Genomic DNA, 17,224 nt, shown 5'->3' on the forward strand with positions numbered 1-17,224 from the left:
CCTAACTGCCCTTGAGAAGGTGGTGATGAGCTGCCTTCTTGAACTGCTGCTGTCCATGTGGTATAAGCACACCCACAGTGCTGTTGGGGAGGGAGTTCCAGGATTTTGACTAAGTGACAGTGAAGGAACGGCAATATATTTCCAAATCAGGATGGTGAGCACTTGGGAGGGAACTTCCAGGTGGTGGTGTTCTCATGTGTCTGCTGTCCTTGTCCTTCTAGCTGGCAGCTGTCATGGGTTTGGAAGGTGCTGTCTAAGGAGCCTTGCTGGGTTCCTGTATTAATGAAAACTGTCATTCTTAAATGTATCAAGGACTTCTTTTTAATACAAGAAGAAAAAGCGATTGTGTATTAAAATGTTGCCTGATTGCATCGGTTCATGAAAGATTTTACGTCTTGAGATTAAGCAAGAGAATTTGAGTAGAAATTTTGAACTACAATTTGATAGCTGGTACAATTTATGCTTAGATTGCCGATTGTGCCCAAAGCAGAAACTCTACCCTTGCATTTTGAAACAAAAAATGTTGTAATAGGCTTAGGGAGGTAATGGCACCACCTACGAAATGATCAGGATTCTTTGCGTTTGTTTTGAAGAGGTAACTGTGCTATCCTTTGAAGGCAATGTTAGTTATTGTGAGAGCAGTATGTATTGGATTCAATGGAGTGGAGATTTTGCTGTTTTACATTAATTCCCCTGTACTTAAGATCACACTCATGACTGACTTAAAAAAAAACTTAATATATAATATAAATATCTCATGTGGTTATAGGAAATTGTAGCCCTTCATTGCTTTGCATTAAAAGATGTGTACATTTTAATGTGAGCTACATTCACAAACAGATTTTTAATCTTAAAAAGACTTTTTGATTCAATTTGAGAGAACTCTAATTCTCAGCAGGTACTTTTACTAATAACCTGAAAATGGGTAAAAGATGCTGTAAATCTGAAACAAAAAGAGAAAATGCTGTCAAAACTCAGCAGGCCGAGTAGCATCTGTGGAGAGAAAAACAGAGTTAACGTTTTGAGTCCGTATGGCCCTTCTTCAGACTCTGAAAATGGGCTTGAAAACTAGATACAATTGAAATGATAATAAGATTTTATCGCAAATTTGCTTAAACAATTGATTAGTGCAGTGGTACAGGTATTTGGAATCATTTAGCAAATGACCTTATTACAATTTACATATTTTTCCCTTTTTTATTTGTAGGCGAGAAACTATTCTCTGACATTGCCATTTAAGGATTAGTTAATAGAATGTTTTTTAAAAATTCGCATGTGCTGAAGTTTAGTGCAAGTGCTTTGATCATCAGCTGTTCACTTTAAAATCTAGAGAACATGACTGTGTTTTCAAACTGCTTTTCAACTCTCAAAATCCCTGATTCCTCATTCACACGCCGTTAGAATATGAATATGTTATAAAATGCACACTTGCACTCTCTCTTATGCTCTTTGCCTCCCCCACCAACCCCTTTTCCCCCCCACCACTCTGCCACCATGCTGCTAATTGTCTTTTCTAAAATATATTTTGAAGGAATGAAGAGCTTTCATTTATATAGCATTGTTTATTTCTAAAGTGCCTCAGAACTTCTGAAATTTAGTCACCATTGTAATATATGGAAAACCAATTTATGCACAAGCCCCACAAACAGCAATGAGATAAATGACCACTAATCTGTTTTGAGGTGTTGGCTGAAGGATGAATGTTGACCAGGACACTAGGACAGCTCCCCTTTATTTTGATTAGTATCATGGGATTCTTTACATTCATCAAAGAGAACACCTGGACCTAAGTTTCAAGACTCATCTGCTAATACAGCACTCCTTCAGTACTGCAATGAAGTGTAAACCAAGGAATGGACTTGTGCTCACAAGCTTTTGCCTGAGAAGTAAAAGTGTTTCAGAAAGCAAGCTTGCATAAAGAAAATGTATGGTTGAGGCGATAACCTTTTAAAAAGGCATGTTCATTCCACATATCATTTATACATAAACTTGTAGGGAATCCCAGTTGGACAAATTGCTGAAAATGTCTTGGTATAAATTTCATTTCTATGATTCCATTCCATGTAGCTGTATTTCAAATTACTAACTAGAAATACATTTCAATTGATGGTATATAGTTGCTTCTGTGAAACAGTAGTGCCTAATACAGTGCTGTGATCAGAAACCTGTTATGTCGTGGCAGATGATGTGTGCCAGGTGGACCAAATCCACAAGGGAAACTTGGTCACGCTATTGTAATGGTTTTGCAATTTGTATTTATTACAAGATGTGTGTACTGAATTCAGAAGTAATGAGTCCACTGAGACCTTTAGAGATTTTAAGAATTAAATGAAAATATTTACTAACAAAATAAAAGATTTCAAGTACATACAAAAGACTACAATTACTTAATACTATAACAAATCCTAAAATTCTTAATTAACCTGACTGTCAGTTACACACCCCCTTTAAGGCAACAGTCCAAAATAGATTTTAGATTAAAAGATAAACCCAGCAAGTTAACACAGTATCCAACTTTAGTTACTGGATACAGCAGACTTATGCACAAATGGCTGAAGGGTTCTTAGAAGCTGTTTCACACACTCCTGTTAGATCCTACATGGGTCCCAACATAGCCTTTCATTTTCCCTTATATATGTTTCTCCCTGTTTAATTTGTAAATTACATTGTTCTATAAGTCTTTGAAACCGTACCTTTCACATAATATAAAAACTTTCATGTTGCCAATACTGTCAGTAATCTTTGGGAAAAATAACCACACTCCTTAGCCTTGCTTATCTGGCTAATTGTAAACATACTAACATCCCTTTGAAATCCAGACAATCCCTTCACTTATCTAAAAATGCACATTCCTTCACACCTTACATGCTAAGACAGCATCGATGTTTACTTATTAGCATTTCAAGTACATTTCTACACCTAGCTTCTTTTGATAATTTCAAGCTTGCAGTTTACCTGACTCCAAATGTAATTAAATCACACAGACAGAACCATCTGCACTCACACCCATAAACCTACCTTGCAATAAACCAGAAAAACATAATGAAAATGATTATACTTTTGTAACAGACCACTTTAAGCACCAGTGGGCCCTTGGCTTGATGGAAAATTTCTGAATGGCTCAACCTGCGGTTGTAATATAATCCATTAGAGGTACAATTATGGCTTGTAATGATGCAGCTGTGGTATTTTGTACTGTTTACCTATTGTACATCGCCTGTATTAGGGCTTTTCTTTTATCCATACCAATGTACCTGGCTGAGATCTAGCTGAATTAGTGCTCCTTGCTTCATGTATTTTTCAAGGCACATATATTAGTTAACCCTGCTCAGTTTTTAACTCTGTGATACGGCAAGAGGAAAGAAAATGTCGGAATTGATGAGCATCCTATGTTTTCTTAAATTCATATAATTCTACTTGGAATAACACTTGATTCATTTTTCATAGATATAAATGCTTTCTGTAATTTCATGCTTTGTCTTCTCTTGGATTCAATGTGATTTCTTGCCAGCTTGTTTAAAAAGTGAAGATTACATCTTTAAAATATGTTGCACAGTATGCTTGGCTGTTTGTATTTTTGCTGTTGTCTTGATTGCAAACAAAATTCTGTCAGAAACAAATTTAACATGACTACCTTATTGTCATCTGCCTTTGAACTCTTCCCTACTCCCCCCTCCCCACCCAACCATACCTTCATGTTAGCCTTTAAGAAAGTACATCTTTATAAAAGGTGATTGAACCCGGGTAATTGAAAATCAAAATACTACAAATTAAAGAACAAAATATACCATTGTCCATTAAATAAAGTCACAACTTGGCAAATATTAAACTGCTGTTTCTCAAAGTAATGTGTATGATTTGGTTGTCTTGAATTATAAAATGATCATAAAGATTTGGGTACTTGTTTGTCTATTCATTTGCCACATGGGCATGTGAAGGTTTGATTCGGTCTTTATGTAGGAACCTTACTCTGTCAGCATTTGTATTTCCAAGTTTAGCTTCTAACTGACCATATTTTGTTGGGGACCTGTAACTGGTGATTAATCAAAGAGATGCTTTCACAGAAGAGTCATACTGGACTCGAAGCGTTAACCCTGTTACTCCCTCCACAGATGCTACCAGACCGGCTGAGCTTTTTCAGTACTTTCTGTTTCTTATTAAAGAGACAGTTTCATTCTGCAAACACTTGCTTTCTATTGCTCAACTCTCGTGTGTGATTGGCAGTGGCTCTGCTTTCTCTTGCTAGTCTTCATTCTAATTTGTATGGGGCACAACCCCACATTTAAGGTAAAACAAGTACACCATTGTGTCATGAATGGTTAGTCACCATTTCTTCGTTTTCACTGGGTCAGTATCCTGAGAATTCCTATCTAACACTAAGCTCAGCACCATCATCACAAAGAATGCTATGGTTCAAGGAAAAGTCAACCACCATCATCAATGTTTGCTCCTGTTTCAGCTAAATAAAATAAATGACAACCATTTGCTGACTCATTCCTCAGGGCAATGCCTTGAGCAATCAGGGTCAAGCTGCCTGGCTTAACTTTCAAACAATGCTGGGCAGTTAACTGTTAGCCACCATCAATGGTGCATTCTCAATGGCAATGCCACTTGCCAACCAATCAGCACTCTCTTCACAGACAGTATAAATTGTTGTTTTCCCCCTTATATTGATATCCTTTTGTGTGCTCTGATGAGTGCAAGACGAAAAGCTAGACATGTCTTTATTTTCAGTGACACTCAGGAAACTTTGTTTTACTATCACTATGTGATGATGTAAATGTGCAAAGCCAGTATGCCAAAATATGTGAAGTGGTTATACTAAAATGAACAGGTCAGAACTAATATTAAGAGTGGAACTTTGCGCTATATTTCTTAAAGTAAGCTAGTCTTGTATCCCCAAGAGGTGAAACTTCCACATAGAGAGCTATAGTTGTTCAAAATTTAAATCCATTTGACTCTTGATAAATAAATATTCTGAGTAACTGGAGTTAGTGACCAAATGTTTTGCAAATTCTTTTTGGAGCAATTTACTAACACTTAACTTTTAGACTGACTAGATTTTTTTTTCTTTTGTGCTTGATTAATTTCAGCTGCTCTTTTCTTTGTTACCTATGAGTATACGAAATCTGTGCTGGACTCCTGTGTGTCTACAAAAAAGGCTCCGCTTGTTCACATGGTTGCTGCTTCTCTTGGAGAGATGGTGAGTGACTAATCTTACACTTGATCTGAAAGTTTGAAATTAGCAAGTGTAAAGACAGATTTGCTGTTTTTGATATTTTTTTACCACAATAGCATAGCATAGTAAAATGTCCCATGGTGCTTCACGTGAGTGTAGTTGAACAAATTTTTATTAAACCTTGGTCAGGGCACACTGGATTACAATGAAGAGTACTGTTCTTCATGATATAAAAAGGATATAGTTGCACTTGAAGGTGCAAAAAAAGAGCCAGAATGAGCTAACTAGGACAAGTGACCAAAAGCTTGACCAAAGTGGTAGATTTTAAGGAGCATCATAAAGAGGAGAGGGAAGTAGTGAGGCAGAAAGATTCAAGGAGGAAATTCTAGAACTGAGGTCTCAGGCAACTGGAGGCACGATCAAAATTGGGGATGTGCAAGAGGTCAGAATTGGAGAAATGCAGAGATCTGAGTTTTGCAGGGCTGGAGGAAGTTCCAGAAGTGGGAAGGGATGAAGCCTTGGAATAATTTGAAAAACAAGAACATTAAAATCATTTTGTTGCCAGACTAGGTGCCGATATAGGTCAATGAGTACAGTGGTGGACTTGCTGCAAATTAGAATATGCACAAAAATATTTTGTTTGAGTTCAGGTTTATGGAGGATGGAAGATGAGAGGCTGGCCAGGAGAGCATTTGAACAGTCAAGCCTAGCAGTAACAAAGGCTTGGATCTTTACACATTTCTTGTTAGAATTTTTTGTTGTGCTTTTGGATCAATTTTTCATGAGAGCACCTATAAAAACTTATTTTTTAACTATACAAACTGACCGCTTATGGCATAATTATCTTTGTTCAACAAATCACTTAAAATCCTTTTTAAGCATTATTAATCTGCTGTTTTTCTCAGTAACTGAAATTTCTAATGTTCAAAATAAAATTTATACAAAATAAAAATTCAAAAATTTACACTTCACACTATAATTAAATTTATTCATTAAACATTCTTTTGTGCCTCTTTTAAGTGCTTATTAGTTTTAACTCAAAGTCCTCAGTTTCTGAGTTTGATATTTTTGCCTTGAGCTATAATGCTGTGCGCCGAATTTAGATTGTGCAGTCTGAGCATGGGCAGAATACCTAATTTACCAGACAGCATAGCAGATTAAATCAGCTGTACTCATGGATTTTTTTCACTTAGATTTCAGCACTTTTCAAATGTTTTTTCTGAATTTTTGAAGAGAGGCAAGAGCCATATGGCATCTCTGGCATTTTAACTGCTTTGCTAATTGTGAAGCGTTTATCACTTTTGGACCCAGGCCACAGTACACAAAATTAAGTGACATTTTCTCCCCTTTTTTCAAAGAAGATTGTTTTGCATTTGTCATGAAATGTGATGCCTGACATGTGTTGACAGACTGTTTTTTAATATACTGGGCCTCCTGTGGTGTTGCTCAGGATGAGCTGCAAGGTGACATTATAGAGTGTAATATTCAACATATCAGTTGATTAATTTGAGTGGTGGCTGAACAAAGTCAAAGTCTGCTTTGTGGGTTTTTTTTTGCACTGGGGTTTCATGGATTGAATAATGCGGTGTGATTCATTTTTTCGTGAAACTTTTGTGTTCTTTGCATTAATTAAAGCAGAACTCTGCTATTTTTTGATTTTTTTCTCCTTATTTTCAAATTCTGCCTAGGGCATTTCTTGCATTGATCTTAAAAATATGTAGTTCAAATATTTTGGCATGCTTGACCATTTTTGAGTAAATATTATTACACCCAAATTGATTCTGGCTCCTTTCTCATAGGAGGACACTAGCAGTAGAGTACAAAACACCTAGATCCATATATAAATACTGCTTCATTAGTGCATATATCAGTTTGGTAGATCAGTGTATACAATGCAGTTTTTGGTCCTCTCAATGTCAAAACACAAGGGAAAATTTGAAATATGTAGAATTACTGAACTTTATTTGATTCGTGATGCATTCAATAAATATCTTAAAACAACTCAGTTTGTGTTTATTTTGATACAAAGGCATGTGGACCTCCAAAGGTTTATTATATTATGCTTCTGTATTTCTTAAATACAGTAGTTTTATAGATCTTATTCTGGTATAACTTCATTTGTATTCCATGTATGTATTCCTGGAGAGCTCATTTGTCAAGTTGAAGTGAATCGCTTGCTTGCATTTATAAACCTTTTCTCCCTGAGGACAGACTAGAAAATACAGTGTGACATGACAAGGCAAAGCAATTGGCAGGCATTTAACTTGGCATGTCAACTCATCCACAAATTTTGGGATGCCAAAAGCCAGTTGAAACAAAGTACATTGCATTTATAACAAAAGACAATGGCTGCCTGATTCCATTGTTTTTCCCTTTTCTTGTAAAGCAATGCTTAGATAATTTTGCAGGGCTATAAAGGAAGTTGACATTCAGGAACAATCTATTCCTTGCTAAGTGGAAAAACTACTCAAAATTTATATTTAAGTTTCATATCTTGTTCCATTAGGATTCTGTGGCAATAGAGAATGGAATACTGGAAGAGCATTTCAGCATATAAACTTAACATATAAGTGCAAACGAGAAAGTGCCTAGTTAACCCTTTTATTTCTTTATTTTAAGAAGCAGTGAAGAGTATTGAGCAGATACTTAGCACAGTGCTTAACCTACTGAAACTATTGCCACAATAATTTGACTGCCAAGCTGGAAACTATCACTTTTCTGTCCGTCCACCCCCCGCCCACCCTCGTGCAACCCTTCACAGAACTATTTGGACCATACTTTAGGACCAGGAAGTCTGAAAGTCTGGAGTTCCCTCCCTAAAGCTTGCGGTGCTTCTCATGTGCTCGTTCCCTTTCGTCAGCTTCCTGTCATGCTCTCCCAATCTTATACCCTCGAGCTTGATCCCTTTGAAATCCTGCCTAAAACCTACCTCTTTCTTCAAACTTTTAATCTCCCTTCCTGATAATTTCTTCTTTGACTTGTATCAACTTTTGGAAGATAACACTCCTCATAATGTTTTTCTATATTAAAGGTGCTACATAAATGCAAGTTGTTGTTTGCAGAGCTAGTTTTAAGGTAAACTCTCAACAGTACTTTCTGTCAGCATAGTTTTTGGATGGTAGTGAGTAGCTGTGAGCTCATAGGAATTTCAAAGGAGTTTGTGTTTACTTATTGCTTTTCAAAACAAATTTTTTTACCGAGGACTGTAAAACACAAGAATTAAAGCCATTAAATCATCAACAGTGAAGGCTGTCTCTCCCATTCTTATGGACAGTGCTTTTGATGCTAAGAAATTTAATCTTCACCGAAATGTTAAGCATGACTTCTAGTGAAGTTGTATTCTGAGCCCTTATCTGGTACTAGGATTCTTTCTGAAGATATAACAGTTTCATGCTTCTGCTGGATAAATTGACCATTCGAAATGCATTCTAAAGGTATTGCCTCAAATATGTTTGTTTGGGCTCTGTCATCTCATACGGAAGTTTCCACCTTATTGAACTGAAATTCTATCTGTTATGCAGAATGGAATACATCGTTTCATACAAAGGAAAAGCTACAAAATTAAAACAAACTGGAAGTGTGCAGCACGTCGGTCAGCATCTGTGAAGACAAAAGACAGTTTATGACATTTTGGATATAGAATCAAAGAAACTTAGAACAGAGAAAGGAGCTAGTCAGCCTGTTGTACTTGTGCTGGTTCTTTTGAAAGAGCAGTTGTACTTGGTCCCACACTCCTATTTTTTTTTATCAGTAACCCTGTAAACTCATTCTCAAGCACCTATCCCATTCCCTTTTAAAATTATTATGGAATTGGCTTCCACCACCTATTTCAGGTGAAGTGTTCCAAGTCCCAACAATTCTGAATGATAACATTTCTCCTCATCTCCCCATCAAATCATTTATCAATGACTTTAAATCTCTGACATCAGGTCATTGACTCACTCGCTGAAGAAATAGCTTTTTTCTCCCTATTTACTCTATCAAATCCTGTAATTTTGAAAACCTCTTATCTAAGGCGGAGATGAGGAGGAGAAATTTTTTTTGGGTTGTGACTCTGTGGAACTTTCTTCCCCAGAGAGTGGTAGAAGCAGGGTCATCAAATATTCTTCAGGCCGTGGTAGATAGATTTCTGACTGACAAGGGAGTCAAGGCTATCAGAGGTAGGCAGGACAGTGGCTTTGTGGCCACAATCAGATCAGCCATGATCTTGTTGCTCGTGGGTCTGAATGCCTTACTCCTGCTCCTAATTTATATGTTTGTATAGTCACCTCTTAACCTTCTTTGTTCTGAAGAGAACAGTTCTGGCTTTCCAACCTCTCCTCATATCTGAAATCTCTAATTTCATCGTAAACCTTTGTAACCTTTCTAAGGCCTTTATATCTTTCTGCACTAACAGCCTACACATTACCCTTCAATTTTTATAAAATATCTAGATTTATGAACCCAACGTTGATACCTGGAGGACACCACTGCGCACCACCACCCAATCTGAACAACATCCATCCATCACCACCTGTTTCTCCCTTGCACTGAATCAATTCTGTATCCATACCGTCTCTTTCTCCTTAATTCCATGGGTTTCCATCATCTTAACAAGCTTTCTGAGTAGAAGTTTATCCATATATACAAGCTACTGTTCTACCTTGATCAAGCTTCTCTGTTACCTCAATCAAGTTAGTTAGACATACTTTGCCTTTAACAAATCCATGCATTTCCTCTTGGGTCCTTGATAAGTCTATTTATTTTTCCTGAGCTAACCTCTTTCACTTCATATATTTATTAAATGTTTTAGGGGTTCAATTTAATGTTGCCTGTTAATCTTCTCTTGAAATCTCCCCTTGCCTTCAATGTTAACTTTTTCAATTATCTCCTGTACTTTCCATAATCTTCTAGTTACTAACTGAATCTTGCTTCTGACATTTGTTACGAACCTCCATTTTCTGTTTTGTTTTTTTCCTTTTGACGTCCAGGGTGCATTAGCCTTGGATGTGCTACATTTCCCTTTCAAAGGATATGCCTAGTTTGTATCTGAGCTATCTCTTCCCTGAATGCGCTCCATTGTTCTGTTATTGCTTTGCACTGCAGTTACCTTTGCCAATCTATCTTCCCTGGGTCCCTTCTTAATCACTGAAATTCGTTCATCACCAGATGAGCATTTTTACTTTGATATTTCCTAATTACACTAAACTGTATTATATTGTGATCACTGTTAGCTAGATGATCTACTGTAACACACTCCACTTGCCCTACTTCATTTTTCAGAAGTAGATCCAACATGTCTTTCTTCCTAGTTGGATTGGAGATGTTGATTAAGAAGGGTTCCCTGTACATATCAAAAAATCCTCTCTCTTTCTACTCTTAACACTGTTTTTCCCAGACTATTTTGGGCTAATTGAAGTCTCCTAATATTATTAGACTTTTGAAATATTAAATGATTTTGAAATTTGCCAACAGATTTTCTCAATTATTTCCTCCTCACGGTTTAGAGCACTATTTAAAATAAAAACTCAGAGCAATGTATGGCTCTCCCTCCATTTCTTAACTCAAACTAAATGGATTCCTCTAGAAACGCTTCGTATATACTTTCAGTATTAGTCTGTACTGCCACACCTCCTCCATCTCTCTTTTCTTTTCTATCACTCCTGAATACTTAGTAGCCAGGAAAATTAAGAATCCAATCTTGGCCTTGTTTGAGCCATGTGCCTCACAATGCAACCACATCACATTATAGGCATTGACATACATACAATTTCATACCTCCTTCATCGCTTTGCTAGTTTCCTCAATCTGGTGCCTGCGATCTTTGGAATATTTCTAATTTTACTCTTGTTTATAATCTCCCTTCTTGAGAACTCATTGCTGCTCCTTTCTGCTGCTTTTTTCTAGTTCCCTTCCCCCTGCCAAATTTATTTAAAACCCCCCCAACAGCACTAGTTACTTTCTGAGAAAATTGGTCCAGGTTCTGTTCAGGTTAACCCTCTCCATCTTGTACAGTTTCTCCCTCTTTCTGAAATACTCCCTCCTGTACCATTTCCCCAGCCACATACGTATCTTTCGGACTGTTTCTGTATTAACTAGCATGTGGCATTGGCACTAAGCCTGAGATTGCTACTTTTTCACAGCCTGTTTTGATATTTTTCCTAACTCCTTGGGCAGGATATTGAGGTTGGTCAGCGAAGGGCGGGGCCTCCTGACATCACCCTGCCCCATTTCAATTTTCAGGTTGGCGGGGACGCTGACAAATCAGCTATGCGCCCGCCAACCTGTTAATGGCCTATTGAGGCCATTTAGAAACTAATTGAACTAGTTAAACGACCTGCTTGTCCAAACTTAAGGTTGGTGGGCAAGCCGGGAGCCCAGGCGGGCTTCAGAAAAAGCATGAAACGCGTGGGATGAGGTTTCATGTAGGTTTTTAAAAATTTAATAAAAGTTTAATTAAAAATGAAGGACATGTCATGAGGTGACATGTCAGGGAAATTTTATTTTTCTACATTTACCATTTTTAAATTTGGCGCCAATCTTCCTGAGGCAGCACTTAGCCTCAGGGAGATGAGTGCGCTCTTCCGCGTGCGTGCCCTGCCCACACAGGGAGTGCATAGTGCTTCCTGGAGGGCATCACGCTGGGCGGGCCTTAATTGGCCCGCTCATGTAAAATGGCGGCGCACCCCCGGTCAGGGGCACCGATCAGAGGCGCGTCCACTCCTGAGCATTCCTGCCGATGGGGGGACAAGCGTGCCCTTACAATTCTGCCAGAAGGCTTTCAGCACTTATGTTCTATCTTTGTTCTGGTCCTAACATGGCCTGTGACTGCTGGCTGTTCCGCTACCCCATGTGGACTGTCCTGCACCGGCACAGTCCTTTTTATGTATCCTTTATCAGAATAATGAAATGTACACACCTGAAACACCATAACTTGCCCTTTCTGTTCACTGATGCTGACTTTCCCCCTTGTGTTTTGTCAGTATTTTCTGTGCTTTCTTGCACATTGTTTGATGCCATTTTCATAATCCCCACTGCAGCAATACTTCTAAGTGTGCTACTTGTGGCAGTAAACAATAATGGCTGTAGATATTTGTTTTGTGTCTTTATTTAACCAAAAATCTTCTTGGATTAATAAGGTGCTATTTTTCAGAGCTGAATAACAATTCTCAAAGGTATGCACATACATAAAACATCTAATTGCCAGTTATGGTGATTAACAATGTTGTAATTGAGCAATTTATTCATGGGTTCATGTGGCTGTAATTCCACCTATAACTTAGGTCGAAGCTTTTGGTTTTTTGTGGAAGACAGAAAAATTGGGTTTGACTTTTTTCAATTCTGTTCCTCCTATGGTTTGTAATTTTAAGAAACTAAAACTGATGGGACTAAATCTGGTTAGTTTTATTATTACAAGATTTTCAAATTTTTTATTTTATTTATTGTTTCAAATCTTGAATGTGAGGAAGCTTCATTTCACATTGGAAACTGACTGAGGAGACAAAGTGTTTATGTGTTGAATAGTGACAGAATACTTGGTCTTCTCAATCAGTTCTTTCATCCATGGATTAGGTGGAAAGTGTTACTTCTTTCCGCATTCAGCCAGGACAAATGCAATCAGTTGATCCACTTAATAAAACACAGTTGTCTGGTTCTGTTCTACTCTGAATGTAAAAGTTTAATTCTCCCTTGCTGCCTCCTCTCTGTCCTTTGATATGGTTCCACTGGCAGTCAGGGCTTCACCAACCAAATATTGTTCAAGCACAAACTAAATGCTGTACTGAGACATATTGACATCTAGGTACTTTGGAGTGGAAGAAATGAGATGAACCAACACATTAGCAGCACACAAATATGAATAGGACTGGTTTTCCTATGTTTCAAGGGTCAGAGCTTGGGTGCCATGTAATGAAAGGGCCACAGGTGTAACATCTCTGACTTAACACATGACACCATGTCTTTGTAAGTAAATTTTAATGTACCCATCAATTAAATTGTGAACTCAATTTAAAATGGATTGAAGTTATGAGAATTTATGACTTTACCACAGCTATCAATGCACATGGTATAGTTCCTGTTTAAGCTGCCATAACATGTGTGCTCAGTCAGTTACAGGTGTTGTGTTAAGTACCCTTTATCCCTCAGATGTTGAGAGTTTTGGGCTGAAGCAATGATGCCGACTAAAAATATACGGCCAGTCTCAAAGAACATCATTTAAAATCCATGCATATGAAATACTGAAATGCATGCAAGAACTCATCTGATCTGGAGTTTTTATAGGGTGTAGTCACCTTAGATTATATAATGTAATTTTGTTGGATTGTATGATGCAAAACATTAAATTGAGGGAGGGGAATATCCAGTTTCAGTATGTGGACTTAGCTGGTCAATTTTTAAATAATCACTATTAAATTTTTAAGTTTGGTGAAAAAAATGAATGCAATGATAACCAATTGTAATTCTTTAGATGGGGGTCAGTGGAAAAGATGACTCTCATCAACATACTCTGCCTGAGGAGGATTGTACAAGCAAAATAGCATTTCTTTACTTCAGCGTTTCTTTTTTTACCATTTGTGGGTTCTGGAACTGGTGATGAGGATTCCAGAGTGTTTTTAAGGTATATTTATAGGGAAGCCTTATCATTCAGTGATCTGCACCTTGAGGATACTGTTTCATTACAGTATTGCTTAGTATAATTTCTTATCGATTGTGTTTTTTGGTCAGATGTAGAAAGCCATGAGGTTTTGGAACATTGAACACCAAAATTCTCTATTTAAATAGAATTATTTTGAGAACATTTAATTGCTATTTTACCTTGATTGAAACATTGTTCATTTTGTTAGCCGGTAAAATAAATATTAATTAGTATGGTTCAATTGGCTTCTTATGCAAGCTAAAACTTTCCTTTGTTATGTGGCACTGACTTGTTAACTTTTTCACTTTAAAAATAACATTTTCTTTGTTTTCCTGCTTGGGATGACAAATTAAGAACAGAAATGTAAGGAATGTAATGTTAACATTGACACTTCATGCTAAAAATTACTGATAGTTTATGTGTTGAAATAATAATATGGTCAATTAATATAATACAAAAACAAAAATACCTGGAAAAACTCAGCAGGCCTGGCAGCATCTGCGGAAAGGAATGCAGTTAACGTTTCGAGTCCAAATGACCCTTCAACAGTTGAAGGGTCATTTGGACTCGAAACGTTTACTGTGTTCCTCTCCGCAGATGCTGCCAGGCCTGTTGAGTTTTTCCAGGTATTTTTGTTTTTGTTTTGGATTTCCAGCATTCGCAGTTTTTTGCTTTTAATTAATATAATGTTGTGTATTCAAACATATCGCCTCCCAAGTTCAGCACCACATGCTTTGACAAAAGCAGGATTTCACATTGTGCTGCAGCCCCTTTTAGGTAAGTGCAGACAGCTTATTGCTGGATCCATCATGTGACACTCTTCAAATCAAGCATTCTTTTAAATAATCTTTAATCTGCGACAAAGGTGCGTACATCGTTATTAGATCTTATAAGGTGTATGGTTTACAGCACTTACTGAAAACCAACCCAAAATGCCACTAGAATATTCTGTGAATCAGCTGCTGGCTTTTGAGGAATGAAATTGGAAATTGAATCTATGTTGGTAACTTGTTCTATGAAGAAATGGTTAACCCTGTTGACAATAACAAAACAACTTAACTTTTTTTGTAAATATCATTGAGTGAAATTTTCTGTTGAAATTCATCTATTTGCAAAAAGCATCTGGAGCAAAAACTACACAGTGAAAGCTACTATAAAGACAAATGGTGCAAATAACACGACAAAACAACCTGCAGAAACAGTTGGGATTCTCCAGGTTGAGTGTGCAGAAAGAACTAAGTCTTTGTTTATGTCAAATATCTGGTGTTGAGTATATATATCTGTTGTTCATTGGATTTTATTTGTCTGATCACCATTATAAATCCAGCTATTCCTGATTGAACAAGGGTTTCAAATGGCGATGTGGGCGTGGGAAAGTTGAAGTTCTTGCTGATTTCAGGATTGCTGGCTCTGGTGAGGAGCCCATGGTCCAGCCTATGTCAGAAGCCAGAGTAACAGACATAGCTTCAGATTTCCACAATAATCTGTGCATGCCCGACATCCTGAAGATGCAGTCGGTTTCAAAGCGGGAATAATGGCGAATGCTGACAGTTCACGTTAAACACCCCACCACCACCACCCTGCCATGTGTCCATTTTAAAATGTTAAAGTATCTGGTTTGCAAACTGGGGGAAAGAGATTGATTGTCTATAATAAAAACAGAAAATGCTGGAAAAGCTCAGCAGGTCTGGCAGCATCTGTGGAGAGAGAAACAGAGTTAACGTTTCGAGTCCATATGACTCTTTTTCAGAGCAGTAGCCCTTCTTCAAGGTAGGCATTCCTGGAAGAGAAGTGGCAGTGAATTAAACATTAAACATTGAAGAAGAGTCATATGGTCATCTCCCTCCACAGATGCTGGCAGACCTGCTGAATTTTTCTAGCATTTTCTGTTTTTATTTCAGATTTCCAGCATCCGCAGTATTAATTATCGATAATCCTGCTCGTTATGTATTCTCTTGAAAGGAAGACTGTCAAATGTCTCAAGTTTAACACATATGACATGAAAGGCTTCCTCACGCATTGAGGCATTCCCAATGCTGTTTATCCTCAGTTCAACATTGTTATTCAATGTCCAACTTTTAATTTCAATTCAGTGATTGATTTTCTGACTCTTTACTGGCTGAAACTATTATCTTGTATTCCTAACAGTAACTGCCCTTCAAAAAGTACAGCAGTTGTAGAAAGTTTTTGGGCTGTCCTGAGGTCATAAAAGGCACTATATAGATGCCGGACTTTCGAATTGACGTTCATGTGTCACACAAGAAAGTCCACAATGGTCTCATTTCTCCATAAATCTTGATTATTGGATTGCTTGAGAAATATATTGTGAAAAATATACTAAATTATGAGAGAATTTTTTTAATAACAGTTGTATGAGCCACTCTCCTTCGCATTGAGATGACAGATTCCAACAGTGTTGATGAGCTGGAATGCACAATACTTAATGTCTAATTTAAAAATGCTACTCATTTTATGAAACTCAAGACTAGTAAAAAAAAAGGTACGATTTATTTCCTCCTGATTTGAGCCTTTGAATGGAGTGTAGAAATCCAGAATTATGCTATCTTCTGATGTTAAGGCTCTAGTGAAATGAACTTAGGAAGCCTCTATCCATTATCATTGGGTATGACTATATTATGGCATTGCCCGTAATTTGTAACAATTTCCATGAGTTCTATTATCTGAATGAGACCATGAAGATAAAGGGCATTGAAAACAGTGGTGCTGTATAGGTGCAGTGAAGGACCCTGTTCTGAGACAGGACTTTATGCTTGTTTGGACCATGTAGTGCAACCTTAACACTGTCTCTGACCTGCAAGGCCCAACGAAAAATGCCACTTACCTCCATCATTCTCCATGCAAAATACAATTTTCTCAAATTCTGTAGCATCCTGTTTACTTTGGCGGAAAAGTGAGCAGAGGGATTGTTTTATTTCTCCCTTACTTTTTTCCCATCCACTTCAAAAATAGCTTTACTCCTTGTAACCAACTTTACCTAGCAAGTGAGGGAAAGCAGGATTGATTGTTTTCCCTCTCTCTTGGGTTTCACCTGATATTGGTACTTTTCAACTCCTGAAGTGAAAACAGTTTGTTGTGGATGAGAAAGTGGTGTCTGTTTCACCTTTTTCGGTAAAATGCTGTTGCAACATATCCCACCTGGCAGCCAGGCTGGAGGGTGACTCGTGCCATCAGACATGACTGACTGAATCAAGATTTTAGCTGTTCTGAGCTTTGAACCTGTAGCAGCTGGCTTCTTAAATATTGGATAAACTGGCTGAGCGAGCACAACTAGGTTTTATTGGTGAAACAAGAGATCAGTGAGATTCATTATATTGAAGTGCAGGTCTGGATGTTTTATTAATTAATTTGACAGTGTTCAATCAAAGTTACTGCCTATTTTACTGTGTACAGTTTTGTCTCCATATTTTAAA

At 37.5% G+C, this 17,224-nt stretch overlaps 1 protein-coding gene across 4 annotated transcripts in view; it reads left to right on the top strand.

The window, feature by feature from the left end:
• The window catches only part of slc25a26 (solute carrier family 25 member 26), a 229,124-nt gene that overhangs the window by 11,944 nt on the left and 199,956 nt on the right, over window positions 1–17,224 (top strand). For all 4 annotated transcript variants that reach the window (XM_041191564.1, XM_041191567.1, XM_041191566.1 and 1 more), the window contains exon 3: window positions 5,094–5,203. In XM_041191564.1, the coding sequence (XP_041047498.1) occupies window positions 5,094–5,203 (110 nt within the window). The remainder of the gene's footprint in view (window positions 1–5,093; window positions 5,204–17,224) is intronic.

This window comes from Carcharodon carcharias, chromosome 7 (genome assembly GCF_017639515.1).
Source record: "Carcharodon carcharias isolate sCarCar2 chromosome 7, sCarCar2.pri, whole genome shotgun sequence".
NCBI classification, from domain to species: domain Eukaryota; kingdom Metazoa; phylum Chordata; class Chondrichthyes; order Lamniformes; family Lamnidae; genus Carcharodon; species Carcharodon carcharias.